The 22,605-nt window shown below is 47.2% G+C and overlaps 1 protein-coding gene across 1 annotated transcript in view; it reads left to right on the forward strand.

The window, feature by feature from the left end:
- NPHP1 (nephrocystin 1) overlaps positions 1-22,605 on the forward strand; it is a 1,322,209-nt gene that overhangs the window by 947,009 nt on the left and 352,595 nt on the right. Inside the window, exon 14 of the mRNA XM_069606852.1 lies at positions 3,611-3,693. Within this exon, the coding sequence (XP_069462953.1) occupies positions 3,611-3,693 (83 nt within the window). The remainder of the gene's footprint in view (positions 1-3,610; positions 3,694-22,605) is intronic.

A 22,605-nucleotide genomic window follows, 5' to 3' on the forward strand; every position in this document is an offset into this window, starting at 1 on the left:
AAATCCCTTTCACATCGAGTCGCATTGGACTCGATGGGAATGGGGAGGACGGATGCACCGGCACTGTGTGCAACAGTGCCGGTGCATCTGTCAACGTCTGCAAGCGGGTGTCGTTCCGCCTGCCATGTCAGACCTGGCGGGCTAAACGGCACCCTCTCGCAGAACTCGTAGTTTGCCAGTCCAGAAACAACGGTACCGGCAAGCTTACCGGTACCGTTGTTTCCGAACCGGCAAACGTGTAATGACCCCACATATCTTCGACAGACACCAATAGATATAATGAACCATTCTTTGTTGCAAATAACGCAGATCTAGATCTATTTGAAATGTACTGGGTCCTGTACTTGTCCGTGTCCATTCATTATTAGATAGTGTTTGTCCTAAAATAGATTTGCAAGCAGCTCTAGCTTGTTGAGAGACAGTTCGTAGCCCAGGGATTTAAGAGTTTATAAAGCATAGAAGCCGAAACTTGTATGTTTTTTGATAACTATTATCATTGGAGAGCTAATTATCTTGGCTTGTCAAATACATTTTGTAAATCTAGACAATACCATGCCTTATGTATCCGCAACATATAATTATAGCGTAAAAATTTGAAATCTAGCAACGTATTACCATCATATGCCTGACCTAAAATCCATACCCCTGCCTTTTGCCATGATTTCTAATAAAGCATGCAATGATCAATTTTTATTACAGGGTTTTTCCACAGACCGGAGTCTTCACAAAGCAGATATTTCCCTTTAACTGTATTACTCTTCTTTCAATCCTTTATTACATCTCTCATCGTTCGCAGAGTGATGTTAATTAGGAGTTTCCTTTCCATACATTGTAGATTATCCAGTGGAATCGGGGGATAGCATTCTTTTCAATGAGGACCCAATTTGGACTTTCCCTTTGATCTGTCATAAGCCATTTATGTAGTTTGCGCAACGTGTAAGCATTCATTGTGGTATTGCTTTATTTTAGGGCAAACAAATCCACCCATTTGTACTGATCTCTGGAGTAAATCCAATGGAATTTGTGCCCTCCTCCCCACAAAACATTACTAAAAGATTTCTTTATTTTCAATATCTGCTTACCAGGAAGGGCAAGCATGTTAAATATGTATTTCACTTTGGGAAGCAATGTCATTTTAACATTTTAATTGCATTGACCCCAAAGCGTCAGATTTAATTTTTCCAATTTCTATGTAACGCAGTTATCTCCAGAATCGGTTGTTGTTGGTAATGTGAGAAACCTGAAGGTGTCTCACCCGCTAGTCCCTGGGGTCCCTTATTCAGGTGGCTGGGGAAAGGCCATTGCTTTTGGATCCCGACACTGGGGGTGGACAAGCGAGTGCAGGGGGTCCTCAGGGAGAGGGGGCGAAACCCCCAATGATGAGACATGGTTATCCCGCTTATCCCACAACCCATCTAACTCCTATTCCTGTTTATTTTATGGGAAACTACAACTCCTTTAATTCCTCCCCACCTTCTTTTGACAAAGTAATGCACCAAGGAAGATGAGGAATGAGGACAGAAGGATTACCTCCCCTGACTTGTATAGGCCCTGTCCCTGTAACAAGGCCAGGCAGAGTTAGGCACACAGCTCTAATAATGTACACCTGCCACTTATTAAGTCTCCCTGTGAAAATAAATGTGGCACACGCAGACACGCTTTCAGTGAGGCTGGGTACGAGAAGGCACAGCTCTTAACTGAACCAGGCAGTGGGAGTTGAAGGCCAACAGGCTGATCCGCAACAGAGGATTGAGAGAAGGCCAGGCAAGATTTCCAAGCATTCAGGAAGCTGTGAACATCTAAAAAGCAGAGCCGAGCGAGCAGAGGAAAGAACCTTCAAGGTGCCAGGATACGGCCGCGACCCTTCCGGCTGAACGTCAGAGTTTCGGAGGAGCAGAGGAGGCTTTGGTAACGGCCTTGAGCTGCGAGAGAGAGATGAAAGACATTTATTTTGCACAACCAGTGAGTTATGGAGCACAACAAAAGTCTGGTTGATGTTAAAGTGACTGTGATTTGAAAGGTGAAGGTTGCGCGTGTGCCGATAAACCGCGAATGAAGAGAGCAATTGTTAAAAGAAGAGGATACAGAGTAGCAGAGTGGTCCTACAAGAGGAGCTTGCACATTCGAAAGTCTCTGTGAAACGTTATGAACTTTTAAAAGATGTTACAAGCGCAGATAAAAGGAAAGAAAGTTTAACAAGACAAAATTTAAATCTGTGAAATGTGAAACACGCCAACCAAGAGGGCAAAAGTAATCTGTAAGGAACTTTGAAAAGGGCCAAGAAGGCAAGTGAAGGAGTGTAAGCAATACAAGTTCCTAGAGGCATTGTTGCTGCAAGAGAAGATTGTGAATTGAAGGAATATGGAAAGAAAGGTCGAAGTGGTCATGCAGAGGTCTATGTAAATTCCTTGCTGTTTCTAAAGTCTTCAACAGTGAAGAGATCTAAGATAAAACTGGGGCAGGGAACCCCCACAAAGAGCAAGACTGGTTTGAGCGTGGCAGAGGGAAGCCTGTGTAGAACTGTAAGCAATTGTGTGATAAAGTGAACCAGACAGGCTCGAACCCGGACGGGGGAAGCCTGCACAGAACTGTGAGAAATTAAGAGCATATGAACCTAGTATTGATAAGGCACGTGAAGCCTAAGGCAGTGATTGAACTACCAGAGATGGAAAGCCTAAGATGGAACTGTTGAACTTTACCGGTAAGCCAAAGTGTGCAAGACTGATAGAACTGTGCCATCCACCTATCCTTTGTTTATTAAGAGACTCTCTAGACCCTCTGGGGTTGAACCTGGGGAAGGGTGTTGGTTCTGAAGACATTCTGAGATTTCTTTTTGACACACTATTTTCCGGTATCAGGTAATATTATTCCCACCAAAAATATCGCCATATATATGGTCGTCGGGAACGGCCATAAGTGATATTTTTAGTGGGGATAATATTTAGGGTTATTGGGAGTGGGGGTTGCGGAGGTATCCCCCTTTCCCTTTAAAATAATATTGGGGTTGCAGGGATGTCCCCCGCAGGTTCCATGCCTTAATATCGCCGCAGAAATATGGCAATATTTTTCTGGGATATTAACACATGGAACCTATTTTCCTTTTTATATTTCCTTAACACATTTGTTTTCTAGAGAAGGAGGACAAGGTTAGGTTTTCTTTGTGTAGGCCTTTTTATTTTGATCAGACTGACTTCCACTTATTTGTTGTTGTTTAATGGTCTGGATTACTACCATTTTAGAGTTAGGGCCCTTTAGGAATTCTACCATCCCAAGCAAATTCGTAAATAAAAGTTTTTGAAACTTGTATCTATTGTGTCTTTGTCACTGCTCGATAGCATGCCTTCCTCACACCTGACAGAACAAACAGGCGGCCAAGGGGAATGGTCTAACTGCTTATTTAAGGACTAATCCTCTCGAATGACAAAGGCAGGGAAACATTGCCAGCAATCGCTAACTGTACTGACTGATTTATATTGAAATTACAGTTAGCACACACTATGTTTGGAATATCGTTTCATTAGCAATTTTTTGTTCTCTTTAACCAAATATGTATACTTTTTAATCATAAATAAAGCACAATTTGAATAATTGTTTGTAATTTGTTATTTAGTCAACTGGTGAAAGAGGAGAATTAAGCTGCGGGTGGACATTTCTAAAACTTTTCGACTCTGGAGGGATTCCTGCCACTTCCAAGTAAGATACTCATTTTGCAGTTACAACCACCTCTTAAATTTTGTTTAAGGCTTAATGTGTATGTATATTTCTTCTGAACTATGTGCTAGTTTTAAACAGATACTTCATCATGTATAGCATGCAGTAATGTTGAGCACAATGACACCAGGCAATCTATGAACAGCTCTTTCCCCCAACGCATAAAACTGTTGGTTTTTAAGAACAACTAAGGGAAACACTGAGAACACAATGCCACAATTCAGAGGAACTTAAACGGATAATCAAAAAATATTTCAAATAAAGAAACAAAGAAATAATATTTGATATGTTCATCATATATTGCAAACTTTTTTTTAAAATCCTTTTAGACAGAATGTTAGAATATCTAATCATGGAAGTAAAGAGCACACCCACTGAAAGGTTTTTGTATTTCTCGTTTGCAATATGTTTGATTTTTTTGACCAGTAACACATTGAGATAAGTATGTATGCTTACCCCTTACAGAAAATAGGGGGTTATCGAATGGTTGTTGAAAATTTGATTATGTAGCTTGATTGCAAACTCTGAATGCCCTATGGGGTAAGGAGAGACCTGTGAGTACATAGAGAGAATGAGAAGAATATTCAGGTAATCTGACACACCGTGGAATTTCTGCCTGGGTTATCTGTACGACTCACACCTAAATCCTCCAATTTAAGTGTTCGCCAATTTTGTTTGTTGGGCTTCTAAGGGGCGAAAGTACAAAATCTGTTTGAAAAGATCTATCATTGCGGATATGTCATAAATAGACTAGGTGTTTGGTGTCATATGTAAGGATGGCACTAATGCATGCACTCCTCCCTTAGATTCCTCTTCCATGAAATATGCTTGGTTCGGACACAATCTGAACTGGAAAATTGTTCAGTTCTTAACCAGGCGGTACCGTACAACTTAGTCACTGTTTCTTGGCACTATTTTGCACTGGAAGTGATGCATCCATAAATGTACTTAGAACCACTAGCACCATCTTCCTCATTTCCTTTTTTCCGCAGTCAACGGGCAGTAGCTTTTTTCTAGTAAGTCACTTTTCGACAATTTTTGTCCAAAATGTCACCAACATCTGGTTTCAAACCGTGTTGATAACTGTGGGCGCATGGTTTGGGTATGGGATGCATACATCAAGTGTGCTTGGTGTCTCAGCAGAAACCATAATACTGAGGAATGCGGATTGTGCCACTCAATGCACCTCACGTCACCAAACTGCTTTTAGCTCTAACCAAGAAAGGCACACGAGAGAAATCCTCCGCAAGAGCCACCCCTTTATCCAAGTCCATGCCAAAAACACTGCTGTGGAAGTACCACTCAAGGGTGAAGCAAAAGGATACCAAAAATAAGGGGCACCATCACTCATACAATGACTCCTTCTCTTCAAGTCCATTCTCGTCTTCTTCCAGGAAGCATCACTGTATGTCAAAGCATATGTCTGAGTTGGAACACTCTACTTACTACAGTCAAGACCAAACCTTCATTCCCTACATAACCATCCACCCAAGAACAGTGGGAGCAATTTATGTTGGCCACCCTCATGGTGTCTGACCAGGCGCCACCTTCAAAGGGACAGCTCTAACATGCAGGAAGGACCAGATTATCATAGTAAAGGGCTCTGATCCCAGTTCCACCCAGAGAGGATTGGCACCTTTGCCCTTGAAACTCTTGGCTCCATCCTTTCCAGCACCGTTGGAGCTTTCGAAGTTGGCATTGAGAAACTGGCATCTTCGACACAGGTATTATTTATTCATTAGAACATTCTGGAATGAGGAGGAGGAAGAACATGATGATGATGATGATGAAAGTATCCCTTGTGGGCTACCTTGTGTAGGGTATCTGCTTTTGTGGAAGAGTTGGACACTGAAAAGTTCATAGGGTGTCATGATTCCTGCCCCTCATGTCCCCAGCCCTCCAAGATGTCACGCTGGAGCCAGGCCACGATCACCTACATGGCCCGCAAGGGCCTCTCCATCCTTCCAAAGACCCACTTGGAGTCAGACTTGGCGCTTGTGGCACCAGACTCACTCACTCCCATAGGATAACATATGGGATTGGACTTGTAGTGCATTGATGGGGACAAGATGGATGCCCCCACATATTTCGGTTCCCAGAACTGCATGTGCGGTCTAGTCTTTTGGGTGTGGTTCAGCCCAGAGACACCTGGGATACCCAGAGACTATTTAAGCCACACCCAGGCTGAGAAACATGCTTTGCGTTTTCTGCACCTGCAGCGTGACACTCAGTGTTCGGATCGGTCTCCAGTAGGCCTGCATCTTTCTTCTGCGCTCAGCTCCTGCAAGAACACCGTTAGGAACAGCCTTACCTTGCGGCACTTCGGCCCATCATCCATCGCTCCTTCTGTTCTGCGGGCATCTTCGGCGGTGTCATTCCCATCCCGGAACCCCGCTTCCTAAGGAAAAGGGAAAAGAGCAGAAAAAAGGCATTAGTAAGCAGTCTGCAAATCTTCGCTTATTTTTAAATACTGCACGAGCTTCAAACGCTTACCTGAATCCCAGCCGCTCTGGGGGAACACTGTCTCTGGAACTTCTCATCCATCTGCAAGAGGGAAAAGACACTCCAGGTTAGCGTTGAAACATCTAGAGGCACGGTATACCGTGCTTACCCACCGCATTTGTTCTTCATAACCGGCATCCACGCTGAAAACGTTGCGGCACCTAAAAGACACAGAAAAATAACTCAGTTCAATGCAAATACGAAAGGGGTGCATTGCGCATCGCGCTCTCACTCACCTCAGCAGAACGCCACCATCCCCGGACGCCGGCCATCATCTAAGGAAGGAAAGGAACTAAGTTAGAGAACTGTTCAAAAGACTCATTATACTTACCTGTCGGACTCTTGCCAGTGAAGTAACTAGGCAGCAACGAGCCCGCATCAATCAACGCGTCCCTGCGCTGAAAGCACGACGGAGAGCACACTATCCAATAAAACAAGGTGAGCTGTGGATCAAAGGGAAGGGTTGAACCCCAGGGAAGAAGGGGTTCAAGCACACAGAGACAATAGGGAGTTAAACTCTACCAATCCTGTGTTTCAGGCCCAGTCTCCGGTCGAATAGCCTCCAGGGAAGGGTTTGAGGTCGTAAGAGGTCAGAACAGGCTGAGTGATGTCCCCATGGATACCAGGTGAGCGTTACAGAACGCAAAGCCTCACATCAAAATCCACCTGGGCGTCATGGAAACATCAGAAACCGACCAGTTAGCCCACATGTTGGGGCAGCTACGTTCCGAAGTACATGCAGCCAGGCAGGAGACCAACACCCTAAGGAGAGAGCTGATAGCCAAAGAGCGCACTGATGATTTAAGCTGGCAACTTCTCCAGTCACAAGCAGGGCATGCACCATTGCCGGGAAGCGTGCCCTCGATGTCAGCGCCATCAGCCAATCCCGTTCAGAAACCCCTTCCTGGTGCAGTTCCCTTAGCCCCGCCTGAACGATTTACAGGGGATCCCAAGAGGTTTGCAACGTTCATGAACCAGTGCCGCCTGCACTTCCTTTGTAGGCCAGCGGCCTTTCCGAATGACCAATCACGGGTCGCTATTGTGCTATCCTACCTGAGTGGTAGCGCAGCGGACTGGTCTGTACCCTTTGTGGCACAAGACGATCCTTTGTTGCATGACTTCAGGGGCTTTCAGCAGGCGATGGAAAAGCTGTTCGCCCGTCGTACTCCTGGGCAGGCATTAGACAACGAACTTCTGTCCCTACGTCAAGGGAATCAAGACCTATTAACATACATATCCACGTTCAATAGACTCGTAGTTGAAGCAGAATGGCTAGTGGAGAAGAGAACCACGTTATTTCATCAGGGGTTGTGGGGGGAGCTCAAGGATGTTCTCACACAAGTAGTGAACCCCCCGAAAGACTGCTCAGAATTCATTGACCTTGTTGTTCAACTGGATCATAGGTTGCAGGACCGAAGAGCAGATCGAACCAGACCGGACCCTCGCCCTATGTATGTGCGTTCAAAGGACAATACTGCCCGAACATTGGAAGGTTCAGGAGAACCAATACAAATCGGGGGGGTCAGATCCCCCTTGACTGAAGCGGAAAGGGATAAAAGGAGACAGCAGCAGTTATGTCTGTACTGTGGAAGGTCAGGTCATTTCCTTAAAGAGTGCCCTGTGAATCCACCGAGGAGGACGGTAGGGGCCACGGACAAGGAAGATACCATCAAGGAATCGGAAAACTCCCCAGCCCGGCAAGTGTAGGGGTCCACTTGTCGAGCAAAGAAAGTGAACTGCAGACCTCCCATTTTGCACTATCTGTGGTCTTGATCAATCACCAACAACCATCTTGGGTGCACGCAATAAGAGCGTACATAAACAGTGGAGCTGTTGGGAATTACATCGACCAGGATCTTACAGCAAAGATGGGGCTTCCGTTACGCCCTAAATCAACCACCGACACTGTTACCACTGTCGACGGTGCGGAAATAGCTTCTTGTCCAGTATCCCAATGCACTGCAGCTTTAACCCTTCTGTGCCAGGATGGACACCAAGAATCTATCGTTTTCGACCACTTTAAGGGACCACAGTTCCGGTTGATTTTGGGAATGCCATGGTTGGTTGCTCACAATCCTCGAATCGATTGGCGAGCAAAAGAATTGGCCTTTCCCGAGACTTGCGCCCACACATGTTATCGCCAAGAGAAACAACTAATAGACACCAGAACCTCCACGCTTGCGACTGTGGCAATCAGCACCCTACCAAGTGAATACCAGGACTTTCAAGTTGTCTTTCAGAAAGAACAGGCTAATACCCTGCCACCGCATAGACCATACGATTGCCAAATCGACCTGATATCCGGCGCACAAATCCCTTGTGGGCGAATTTACGCACTCACGGAACCAGAAAACCAGGACCCGAAGGCCTATCTTGACCAATACCTGGCCAACGGGTTCATCCGTCCCTCGAAGTCTCCAGCAGCCAGTCCTCTATTCTTCATACCGAAAAAGGAGGGGGACTTGAGAACGTGCATCGACTATCGCGCACTGAACCAGATTACCGTAAAAAATTGCTACACCATGCCACTGATCCCTGAATTCCTTGATCAAGTCAAAGATGCCCAAATCTACACAAAACTAGACCTGAGGGGGGCATATCACCTTGTTCGCGTAAAACAGGGGGACGAGTGGAAAACCGATTTTCGCACCAAATACGGCTTGTACGAATATCAAGTAATGCCCTTTGGCCTTTGCAACGCGCCTGCTGCATTTCAATACTTCATGAACGATGTCCTGCGGGAATTGATTGATGTCTGTGCTCTAGTGTACATCCACAATATCCTAATATATTCCGCATCAAAGCAGGACCACGTTAAACACGTCAGATCCGTATTGGAGAAACTCTGTCAACACCAGCTCTAAGCCAAGCTCGAAAAGTGCTCATTCCACGTCTCCGAGGTGGAATTCCTGGGCTTTATTCTCAGCCCGAATGGAATCCGAATGGAATCCGAATGGATGTACACAAGGAAGATGCTATCCTGAACTGGCCATCCCCAGATTCATTCAAGGGGGTTCAAAGTATGCTGGGTTTTGCAAACTTCTACCGCCGGTTCATCCCAGGATTCTCGCAAATCCTGCATCCCATCACGTCATTACTAAGGAAAAGCAACAAAACGTTCCAGTGGACAACAGAAGCCGAGGAGGAAGCAAGATTCACATCTGCCCCAATCTTACGCCACCCTCGCCCTGATCTCCCATACCTGGTGGAAACGGACGCCTCAAGCATGGCTATGGGAGCCGTCCTCTCACAAAAGGACCCCGAAAAGGGCCAGTTACACCCTGTTGCTTTCTGGTCACGTAAATTCACACCCTCTGAACTCAATTACGCTATCACAGACAAAGAACTCCTGGCCATTAAGTCAGCCTTTAAGGCATGGCGGCACTACCTCTTGGGCGCCAGACACACAATCACCGTAATAACTGACCACCGGAACCTCCAGTACCTATAAATGGCAAAGGCCCAATCCTCACGACAACTATGTTGGGCTCTTTTTTTTTTGCTGAATGACTACGTGGTTACATTTTGACCAGGGGTGAAAAACGGGAAGGCTGATACCTTTCCCATATGGGGTGGAAGAGCAAGGGTATCAGACCCCTGACCCAATAGCAATCATCCCGAGTGACAAGCTCCTAGGAATCACAGCAACCATAACTCAGAAAGAATTACATGATGAAATCCAAAACCTGATGAGTCTGGAGCAATTACAAGCGTGGAGTGCACAAGGAGAACATTACATGATAAAAGATCAGTTGCCCTACTTCAGGAATCGTTTATTCTTACCAAACCAAGAACTACGAGAACAAGTCATGTCCAGTTATCATGATTCCTTGATCGAGGGCCACCCCGGAATCGCTAAAACCCTAGCCAAGGTAAAATGAAGTTATTGGTGGCCCACATGGCGTAAAGACATTATTCAATTCATCCTATCTTGTGGAGTGTGTGCTCAAAACAAGTCATCCAAGCAGAAACCGGCTGGGCTATTACAACCATTGGAAATCCCACCAGCACCCTGGCACACGTTGTCCCTCGATTTTATTACTGATTTACCACCCAGTCAAGGGTTTAACACTATTCTTGTGGTCGTGGACCTATTTTCAAAAATGGCACATTTAATTCCTTTTAAGGGGCTCCCAAATGCTTCCACTCTGGCAAAGGTATTTCTTGAAGGCATCGTACGGCTCCATGGGTTTCCTTCAGTTTTGGTCTCAGACCGAGGTACACAATTCGTATCTAACTTCTGGAGAAAATGCTGCTCTATGGCCCAGATCGACATCCGGCTATCCACCAGTCACCATCCCCGAACGGATGCTCAAACTGAGAGGACAAATCAGACGCTCGAGTAGTATCTGCGTTGCATGTTACACCAAGCTGAAGGAAGCTGGTTCGACCTATTATGGATAGCTGAATATGCTTATAATAATTCCCTACACACCAGCACTGGGCAGACACCCTTTTATACCATGTATGGCAGGCATCCACGTACTTCTGAGTTGGACGTTCCTACAACCCTGGAAATGCCAGCAGTCAAAACCTTGCACACGACCATTTCTCAAACCTTTAAAAGGGCTGCTGAACACCTACTTCAAGCTAAGAATCGCCAAAAGAAGTTTGCTGATCAACACCGAGCAAAGGCCCCCAACTACCGAGCGGGAGACAAAGTCTGGCTGGCGTCTAAACACGTTTCCATTAAAGGAGCCCGAACTTTCCGTCCAAGATACCTGGGTCCATTCACCGTCACCTCCGTGATAAATCCTGTGGCGGTCAGACTAGCTTTGCCGTCAAACATGCAGTTTCATCCTGTGGTCCACGTGTCTCTCCTTAAACCTGTTCAACCTGGGACCCGGGTAACAACACCACCACAGCCAGTAGTAGTCGCCGGGGAGCCAGAATCCGAAGTCAATGACATCCTAGATTCAAAGTACGTCAGATCCAAATTATACTACTTAGTAGACTGGAAGGGGTATGGTCCACAAGACAGGACATGGGAGTCTTGTGAGTACATCCATGCACCTCGCTTGCTTAGACGATTTCATCAAAACCATCCGACCAAACCAGGACCAGACAGAAGAGCCACCTTGAGAGGGGCCTGGGGGGGGGAGGGGGGGAGTGCTGTCATGATTCCTGCACCTCATGTCCCCAGCCCTCCAAGATGTCAGGCTGGAGCCAGGCCACGATCACCTACATGGCCCTCAAGGGCCTCACCATCCCTCCAAAGACCCACTTGGAGTCAGACTTGGCGCTTGTGGCACCAGACTCACTCACTCCCATAGGATAACATTGGGGATAGGACTTGTAGTGCATTGATGGGGACAAGATGGATATCTGCACATATTTCGGTTCCCAGAACTGCATCTGCGGTCTAGTCTTTTGGGTGTGGTTCAGCCCAGAGACACCTGGGATACCCAGAGACTATTTAAGCCACACCCAGGCTGAGAAACATGCTTTTCGTTTTCTGCACCTGCAGCGTGACACTCACCGTGTTCGGATCGGTCTCCAGTAGGCCTGCATCTTTCTTCTGTGCTCAGCTCCTGCAAGAACACTGTTAGGAACAGCCTTACCTTGTGGCGCTTCTGACCATCATTAATCGCTCCTTCTGTTCTGCGGGCATCTTCGGCTGTGTCATTCCCATCCCGGCACGCCGCTTCCTAAGGAAAAGGGAAAAGAACAGAAAAAGGGCATTAGTAAGCATTCTGCAAATCTTCGCTTATTTTTAAATACTGTACGAGCTTCAAACGCTTACCTGAATCCCAGCCCCTCTGGGGGAACTCTGTCTCCGGAACTTCTCATCCATCTGCAAGAGGGAAAAGACAGTCCAGGTTAGCGTGGAAACATCTAGAGGCGCCGCATACCGCGCTTACCCACTGCATCTGTTCTTTATAACCGACATCCATGCACTCTCACTCACCTTCAGCGCTAGTCATCTCAGCAGCACGCCGCCATCCCCGGACGCCGGCCATCATCTAAGGAAGGAAAGGAACGAAGTTAGAAAACTGTTCAAAAGACTCATTATACTTACCTGTCGGACTCTTGCCAGTGAAGAAACTAGGCAGCAACGAGCCCGCATCAATCAACGCGCCCCAGCGCTGAATGCAGGACGGAGAGCACACTATCCAAGAAAACAAGGTGAGCTGTGGATCAAAGGGAAGGGTTGGACCCCGGGGAAGAAGGGGTTCAAGCACACAGAGACAATAGGGAGTTAAACTCTACCAACCTGTGTTTCAGGCCCAGTCTCCGGTCGAATAGCCTCCAGGGAAGGGTTCGAGGTCATAAGAGGTCAGAACAGGCTGAGTGACGTGCCCGTGGATACCAGGTGAGCGTTACATAGAGTTCACTTTTATAATTAGCCCACAACCGCCATCAGGCTAGCAGCCTTGATACCTCTCTGGATTTGAAGAGGAGGACCTCAGCCAGATCTACTTTGTGGCTCACTTTTGGCACTATTAGAGTAGTGGTCTCAAGCTCTGCGGATACCCTCGGCCTGGTTATTCCAACAGAAGAGGTGAAGACCCACAATTATACAGACCTCCTATAGCCAAAGGTGAATCAAGTTCCTATTCTCCGTATTGTCCGATTCATTTGGGGCTATGATTGAAAAAGGAACGGCTATTTGGAGGAAAGCCCGATTTAATTCATGCTGTAAATGGGGATTTAGAACAGAAACATAGGGCATCTCCCATTCAACACCCCAACAGCATTTTATAGTCACGATGGCCACTGCTGGGCAAGGCCGATGGCATTTCCCACAACACCACCAGACAAGGAGTCCAAGAAGTTTGATGCTTGGGGGAGGAAGGTGTTTGCTGTTGATAGTCTGACATTGCTGACCCTGCATGCGGCCTGCACTTTTGCAGCGTATTCTCATGCCATCTGGTAGGAAGCTGAGGTGATGTGTAGCCATTTACCATTCACGGTTCATTCATACAATTGATATAGGCCTTTAAAGAGACTGACCAACATTTTACAGATGGACCTAGATTCCACAGATTGCAAGTGTTGTTCAGTGGTCATGGGAGTTGGGGTCAGGAGGCACTCTTGGATGAGGACTTCAGATTTGGGCCATGATGTCCAGGCATAGCATCTGTACATGCCATTTGATGTTTCTGACTTATTGGTTAGAAGGCAGACAAGTCCTTGGAGAAATTCAAGGCCTCTAGTCGGACTGGAAAATCCTTAAGGTTTTTGGGCCCTCTGCCTTGTTTTAAATATCTGTCTGGATTATTAAAGTGCAAACGTGACCCAGTACAGGTTTCACAGAGCTAATATATGGACCAGAAGAGCTAACATTAGGAAAGCTTAAATAAGGTTTTGTTTCCTAAATGACAGATAGCATGCCATTTTACGTGTATCAGCTGGGAGAGAGTTTCTCAGAACAGTGGCTTGAAATCCAAGAGGATACTGCGTGTACCTCTTACCACCAAAGGCCATGACTCAGGCCATGCTGAGCATGGGCAACAGCATGTGCAAGGAAGACCTATCCTTCAAGGGGCAGAGGCTCGGGGAAGCCACAAACCCTAGCCTCCAGCCCCTCGACCAGAGTGGCAAAACCAATGTATTTATTTTCCTCTAAAAGCGCACAAGACCCCTGTGACAGGGGTGATTGACCCTTTGCTGAAGCTTGGTGGCAGATAACAGAATGTAAGGTCCTCCAGATAATAGACCACAGGTACTGCCTTGCTTTTCTTTCAGAGCCATGCAAAACACATTAGTGGCATCTCGACTTTGCTGTCTCTGGAACGGTTCCTGTTTCAGTAGAACTCTCAGCTGTTGCTAAAGGAAGCAATGGTCCTTGTTCCATCAAGATGGACTGCTCAGACCCATCTTGGAACTGAGACTCATATACAAGCTGCTACGAAATGAATGATTCAAAATGGTGAACCTGGTGCAGATTCTCCAGGCTTTGGGCAGCATGATTGGCTCATGTTTTTAGATCTGCAAAGCCCATACTTATGCATCACTACCCACCTCATATATCAAAAGGTTTATTGTGCTAATTACTCATTGCCAGTTTGTAGTCCTCCCATTAACCCCTCATTTGGCACCGGGTTATTCATGGAAGTCATGGCATAATTGCAGACAATCTTCGCATGAGGAAGGGTACATGTCTTTCCCTACTTTGACTACTGGCTCCTGCAGACCAAGTCAGAGGAGCCTGCACTGGAGGTCCTCCACAAGATGGCTGCACCAACCTAAAGAAGTATTTTCTGCCCCCTTCCCTACACTTGCTGTTCTTAGAGGAATTCCCAGAGACAAGCATGACTTTCTCGCCCTCCGAGAGAGTGCTAAGCATCCAAACTAGGGTAGCCTTCTTTCCACCGAACGTGGGACCCTCAGGTGGGGTTATCTTGAAGATGTTATGACTCATGCTGTCTTGAATCTTCCTAGTTACAGAAGCAAGACTGCAGATGTGGTTGCTACAGTGACCCATGAGGAGCCAGTGGGTCCCATTCACCGGGGCCATGGGCTACATTATCCTTCCCCACCTCCCCTCAACACCCCCCCCACCCCCCCCCGCATCCCCCACAGGTCTCCAATGATCTGCTGTGGTGTTATCCACAACTAACCTCCTTTGAGAGGACCCCATTCTAACAGCCGTGGCCAACAGTTACCTTGTTCATGGATTCCTTACTGGTGGCAAGCTCCTTTGCATGATCTTTCACTAAGAAGTCTGTGGGAAGGCCACTTGCTGGGACTAGAGGCAGTTTGTCTGGCAATGTGTATTTCTATGATGATATTGTATTGTGTTATAGTTTGTTTGCCCTTGCTACACAATAAAGTGATGATGAGAATAGGCGATATCAAACAAGGTAGAAAGTGAGACAGAAAAGAGAGAAAGAAGGAGAAAAAAATATTCTTTTTTAATAATGTAAATGAGCACAGGCCCGTAGACATAGCAGCGCAGAAATGACATACACAACATAGAACAGAAAGGTTCAGTAATACAGCATCCTATCAAGAATTAAACCAGCGGTCAGTGGAACAAAATGGTTTTAAGTCTGTGTTTGATTTTAGATAAACACTGGCACAGTCCCAAGTCAGGTGATATGATATATGATATGATAGTTTATTTATATAGCGCCCATACACAATGTGTTTCAAAGAGCTTCAAGGCAAGGGAGAGAACAAGGGAAAATACAATGAAATTCTTACAGGCCATGAACCGTAAGGATGTGAAATTAGCTGTCGTACTCGGACTGACAGCATTTCAGCTAGTGCAAGAGCTAAGACATAGATAAGGAAGGGGGTTGGGGGAGTGGGAAGGAAAAGGAAACAGTCAGGCGACTACCATACTAGGCCTGATAACATTTCTGGTAGAGCCAGAGAAAAACAAAAGGTGAGGGAGAGGGGTGCACAAAGGGATCGAGGAACAAAACAAGTGACTATCATACTAGGCCTGATGACATTTCAGATAGTGCTGAGTGAGGAACAATTAAGGGGAGGGGGGAGGAGACAGGCGAGGTTGCTATCATACTATGTCCAGGGACAATTCTGATAGAGTAAGTGCATAGAAGAAAGTAAGGGGAGGAGGGAGAAAGGGAGAAGAGGACAAAGTGAGGCACCCGTCCCATGTGCCACTCATAGCCCAATCTTATCTATTCTTAAAATAACTGGACTCAGTCACCTCTCAAGATATGGGTAATTGTTTTAGCTCTGATTTCCTGACGACACAAAGCACTTTTGCTAACTGGTTGTGCCAGCGTGTTGTACATCATGAAAGTGTACTCACACAGAAAGCAGGAGAGGATGAGGGTAGGCAGTTTCAGCCATAGCGATAGTCTCCTCACATCATAAGGGTTGTTTGCAGTAGCATCAGATGGCGTCCCCTTTACATCGCAAGGGTTGGCTGCCATTGCACCAGATCTACTCTCTGGTGTATTGTGGCATTGAGTTGCTCTGGCCACAGAGTCTCTCATGCACAATTGGGTTGGGCTACCAGAGCCTCAAATGCTTGGTGATGAGCACAATGAGGTTAGGTTGTTACCGTCTCTGATGGAGTCTAAAATGCGGGATAGGGAGGTTTCATCGCAGGAGATTTGGGAGAAGCCAAATCCATCTAATTCCTTCGCCCGATCTTGGCCACAAATATATGTGGGGGTGCTTAAGGGTAATAACTATGGTGGTGGGGTAAGCAGGGTCTGCGGGGGGGTCTCCCCCTCATATATTTGCAGCCAAATGACTTAAAAGAAAAACAAAATATTTGTATTCGACCAAATCTCCTCGTTGAAATCACATCAGTTGCCAGTGCATTCCAGCTTTTGGGGGCAGCACATGTGAATGAGCCCTGAGCTACAGCACCATGTTTGGCCCTGGGAGTTTGTAGTAAGCCTTAGTTATTGGATCTCAGAGTCCTTGGTGCCAGCAGCCAGGATAGCCGATTGGACAAGTAGCCAGAGCTGGTTTCATACACACATTTGTGTCTAAAAGAAAGGGTCCAAAAAGAAACTACTGGCTATGGGAAGCCAGTGCAACGCCTTCCTGGCCTCTGAGATGTGATCTTTCCTGCTTAGGCCTTCTATAACTCTAATAGTGTAGTTTTGGATGATCTGAAGGCGCATAATTTCCCCCTTGCTTGCCCATTGTGGTAGACTGAAGCCATAGTCCAGTTTGGCACCAATAACTGCCCGGGCGATGGATGCATAAGGTAATGCCGTCCTTTCAAGATATAACGTAGGAGACAACACTGGGACGTTCTCCTGGTACCGAGGGTCTGGCTCAACTGCCGTCCCTCAAATAGAACCTTTCCACCCACACAAACACCCCATGCTGCAAGCACAAACGCCCGTGACAGCACACTCGCCTATGACATCACCCATGAACCACCAGCACAAGACACAACATAGCACCATTTTTGCGTGAGAAAAAAAGTCTGCGCTGAGCAAGAAGCTTTAAGTAGAATGAGGTGGAAGACACCAGGTAACCTACATGGGCTTTCATGCCAAGTTCCTGGTAAATCACCATGCCTAGTTTATTAACTAGGCATGACACAGCCGGCTATACGAAACTCCCTGCAGTGATAGATTGAGAGACTGTGACTGAGACAGACAGAATAGGACTAAGGAGGAGAACTGAGTGTATAGACTTCAGCTGAGAAGACTATGATGACAGACTGACAAAAATGATGCTCTGCTGAATGACTGTGACCAGGGGCATAGACTGTTGTGAATGACACACACAAAAGGAGAAGTAGTGTGATATAGTAGGTCTATGATGAAGGTGAAGGCCTGTGATGGATTGATGAAAAAAAAGAGGAGCTGTGATGTAGGAGAAGGACTGTGATGAAGAACTCATTTGTTTGAGTGAAACTGGCAAGCAACAAGAACTGTGATGGATTATGATGGAGGACTATCACAAAGGACTATGATGGCGGACGGGTGTGATGAAGGACTAATGGTCTAACAACGGACAACAATGTAATGAAGGCGGACTATTCCAATGGATTTATGAAGGACTGTGCTGAAGGACTGACATTGTATAAGGATAGACAAATGGGAAGGACAGTGACAAAGGAGGCCTTTAACGCAGAATTTAGAGAATGGGTTTGATGAAAGACTGGGATGACGAAATAAGTCTTTGGCAAAGGTCAGTAATGATTGAGAAGGACTGCGACAAAGGAGGATTATGACGGACTAACAAATGATAGTGACTGTGTTGAAGGTAAAGAACTGTGACAGAAGATGACGACTGTGAGAGGAGTAAGAGGAGGAGGAGGAGGACTGTAAAGAAGGTATTTGAATAAGAACGAAGACTATAACAAAGGAAGATAAGGACTGTGTGTGACAAGGCCAGTACTGTGGTCTTGTCAAGGAGGGATAAGACCCCCTCTTCTGCTATAAGACAGAAAAGGTGCCTGGATGACCTAACTAGGACTGTGATCAGTCACAGAGAGAGAAGCGAGAACAAATTCTGCAAGCACGCAAACATGGTACAAGAAGGCACAATAGGGAGAGAGAACCTGTTGCAAAACATGTCAACACCATAGACCTTGTTGCGCTCCCGTACACAGGAGACAAGTTCCCGCAAACAACCCCAAGGCCTACTAAACCACTGGGCACCAAAATGGTAGAGCACTCATCCTCCCTTAAGAGACTTACCAGAAAACCTCACAAAAGAGGATCACGGAACACAACACAAACACAGGCCTTCCTGAGCCATTAAATTCTTTGTGAGGCCAGCCCAAGCGCAGTAGGTGGGCAGGGCGTGGCGCCCTTTTGTGAAATTTCACTTTGTGTGTTCTGGGTCCGGAAGACCAGGCTACATTAGCCCCAGGGGTTTTTTATCCAATCCTGGCATTAAAAAGGCGGGATATTAGCAGGAAGGAGGAAGTATGGGCTATTCATGTGAGGTTAGAGGTGGAAGACGACCAAGAGACCAGGAGGAGGTTGGAAGGAGTGGTGGACTCTGGAGGCGTTTCATGAAACAGGTGAGATATTGGTAGAGAGTGTAATTGGATCTACAGTGTATGTGTGCATGCTTGTGTGTTGAGTGGATAGAGCAGATAGTGTAATGAGTGACTGACTACTGGGGAAAGGAAGGCGACTGAGTTGTAGTCTGGTAGATGGAGTCATGGTGTGGAGGAGGAAGCAGTAGTAGTAGTAGGAAGAGGGGCAACATCAAATGGTGAGGCAAGTCCTAGGAGGAGTGAAACAACTAAGGGACTGGAAGCTGTTGGGAGACGTGAAATGGAGAGTTGAGAATAGGAATAGGTAAGGGAAAGGTGAGAGTGGGCATGATCGAAGGGGCCTAAATCCAACAGCTTAATTGCAAGGCACTATTCCGATTAGAACACTACATTTTAGGCAGTGTAGGGGGTGTGTGGAAGTCCCCAAAGGAGCTTAGGGAGATGAGGCTAAGCACCTTACGTTCATCATCGCAGCTCATATAGAACTTAGTACACCGAGGGAGAAGAAATTGCTAGCAGGGACCAGGGGTTCAGGACGCCCAGGCTAGGGAAAAGGTTAAAACAGATGAGAGACGGAGAAAGAGGGATGCCCATAGGACCCACAACATCTTTAATACAACTCCTTGTACCACCTCTGAGACTGGGAGTAATTCCGGAGCCATCTGTGACACCAGTCTTTGACAGGTTAGTTGGGTTCTCGGGTGGGTGGACTTAGAATCTGGGGTCGACTGACTACTCCACAAGCCTATGGCTGGTCTCCCCGCTTCGCCATAATAGTTTCATTCTTTGGATTTAATTCTCCTATACTTTAAGTATTCCATCTTTCCTTACTATGAACTCAATGCAATGCCACATGCTCTTACCTCCGCTACTCAGTTGTCCGCTAGATGTAGGCTGTATTTCTTCGGCACCTTCCCTCTCTGTCTCTGCCTGTCCCAGATTCCCTTCTGTTCTTCTTCAGCCTCTACTATGCCTTCTTTGTTTGGATCCTCCCTCTGTTGCTCCTCCCTGCTTACTGTTCTCCCGTGGTAACTAGACATAACATACTGAGGTGGAAATAGAGAACGAACACAAAGAAAACAAAAAACGAACCATAGGCCCCAGAAAATCTTGAATAAACCCTTGAAATGCCTCTGAGTCTCAGAGTGATCTGCAGTGGGGTGTCACCAGGAATCAAATTTAAGAGGGGCACAGAGGGGGCCAAAGACAAAAGTAGGGGGGCGCAGACAAAGTAGGGGGGCTGCCTATGAAAGGTAATGTGTGACATCACAAGCACTCCTGCAGATAGGCTTTTGTGCACAGGGCTGTCACAAGGTGTGGTGAGGCCCGGGGCAAAGATTTGGTGAGGCCCCCTTACTATTTTTTGCACTGGGCCAGCGGCGACACTGCCACAAAGAGGAGACACAAGGAAACTCCCCTTGAGTTTGTGTGGACAAACTCAAATATGGTTTATTATTACAACTGCAAATCAACTACAGCAAAGTTAGATATCTCTACTGAAGAGAGTTTTATGCCAGAATAACTTTTGTGTCATGTGCATAAAGATATATGGGATGTCATGACAGTGTGTGGTGCGTGACACCAGCATTAAGGAGCACCCCTCTCCTGTGTGCACATTAAAACACACATCGTACACAGTGACCAAATAGATGATGTAAAGTGGAGGCTGGTGAATTTCTGAACTGAAGAGGCTTAAATGTTTGTGCCAATTATGCAGGGTCGACAGAGCACAGTGAGGGAGCCCAAACCAAGCCAAGAGGTGCTTGAGGGGGTTTCTCACGCCCAAGAAAGTGTTTGAAGCATTGGGTTAAAATTATGCATTTTATGGCACTTTCTTTACAAATTTGGGTAGAAATCAATACAGTTTGCAATTAGTTTTATATGGAAGCACATGGAAAAACCCACTAGTTGCATGTCACCAACCGTGCACAGGAACATTTTGCAATACATTTCATGCCGCCTTTGCCCACAACATATGCTAATATAAAAACATATTCATGCTGGTTGTTCCCATGTACGTCCATGCATTACCATATAAGGACTCCCAGCCAGTAAACATGCCATGCCACAGAAAGAATGTCCAGGCTGACTGTGCACCATACACGTTGTTATACATGAATAAAAAAGACACTGTCCCTTTAAGGGCAGCCAAGGAGAAAGAGCGGGAGGAAAGACGGAAAGGGAGGGGCTGGAGGGAGGAGACGGCAGTTGGAGTTTGGAGGTGAATAAAGTTGGTTCACCATAGATTTGGCTCTGCGTCATTTGTAGGCCTGAGTGTGTACGTATGAGCGGGGTCCAACACTGGCGACGAAGCCGATACGACCCTTTGTGTGCCGGCAGCAGTTTGGAGGGCCTGTGAGCCCAGCAGTGCGAGGAGGGCCCGCGCGCCCAGCAGCGTTCAAGGAGGACTCGAGAGCCCAGCAGACCCGGTGGGCCTGTGTGCCCTGCAGCGTATCAGGACCGGAGAGCCCAGCAGAGTGGTGCTCAGCAGTGGTGGCCTGCCAGCAGCAGACCAGCCGAACAGAAGATTGGAGGGGCCCGTGCGCCCAAGACTGGAGAGCCCGGCAGTGAAGACCAGCCGACCAGAAGATCGGAGGGCCCGTGCGCCCAAGACTGAAGATCCCAGCAGAGTAGAGCCCAGCAGCGGAGGCCTACCAGCAGCTGACCAGCCGACCAGGTGATCGAAGGGCCCGTGCGCCCGAGACCGAAGTGCCCGACGGCAGAAGCCCGCCGACGGCAGCCCAGCCGACCGGGAGATCGGAGGGCCCGTGAGCCCAGGACCGCAGCGCCTAGCAGAGGAGGTCCCGCGACCGGGAGATCGTAGGGCCCGTGAGCCCAGGACCGCAGCGCCCAGCAGAAGAGGTCCCGCGCCCCCCCTCGGCAGGAAGAGGACCGTGGACGCCAACAACGAGAAGAGCCCGCGAGCTGGAAGAGGCCCACAAGAAGAAGGAGACCATGAGGGAATGCAGCAGGCCCACACGTCACGGAAGAGGAGACCCGCAGGCTCGCGGCATCCACCCCTCAAGTAAGGTGTCGGAAAGGGGTAGCAAAAGGGGAACCCCGAGTCTCCCACCCACGTGACACATCAGTAAAAACACCCAAAGGGGAACCCCGAGTCTCCCACCACGTGACACATCAGTAAAACACACCTAAAGGTGACATTTACCACATCAGTAAACAGTAAAACACACCTAAAAGTGACATTTACCACATCAAGAAAACACCTAAAGGTGACAATTGCAAAGAGGAACCCCGAGTCTCCCACCCACGTGACACATCAGTAAAACACACCTAAAGGTGACATTTACCAGAGCGCCGGTCTGCACACAAGAAGCAGAAGGTGAACAGCGTGCCCCAACACGTGAACTCACACCGCAGCAGAACAAAAGAGCCATTGTGCAAAGCCTACTAGGGCACCCCGAGCACCTGCGACGCAGCACTCCACGCTGCACATCAAGAAAACCCACAACCAGGTGATAACACACGCACACCTCAGTGGACGTAGGACCACCAAGCGACACCACCATGTCAGCTGCAGACGCGCCAAACCCTAATGTACCACCACCACGAGCTCCCTCCTCTCACGCAAGCCTCATGAGGAGACCTGCCCCGTTCACGCTAAACCCACACCATGACCAGGGGCAAAGATGGGAAGAATGGATGGAGGAATTTGACGACTTTGTAGGTGCCATTGGCACGCAAGAACCTCCCAACATACTGAGCATATTTGCAAATGTCGCAGGGAGAGAAATAAAAAACATTATACGCACAATCCCTCCACAAGATCGCACCACGTATGCAAGACTCCTGCAAGCCATTAACGAAAAGCTGGTCATCACACCTAACCGGGACTATGAAAGATACACTTTCAACCAATGTGGCCAGCTACCTCAAGAATCAATAGGGGAGTTCGTAATACGTCTCCAAAGGAAAATATCCAAATGCGACTTTGCTAACTTTAATGATGAAGAAGCCATTAGATTACGCATCAT

Source organism: Ambystoma mexicanum, chromosome 4p (assembly GCF_040938575.1).
Source record: "Ambystoma mexicanum isolate Mex_15411 chromosome 4p, UKY_AmexF1_1, whole genome shotgun sequence".
NCBI classification, from domain to species: Eukaryota; Metazoa; Chordata; class Amphibia; order Caudata; family Ambystomatidae; genus Ambystoma; species Ambystoma mexicanum.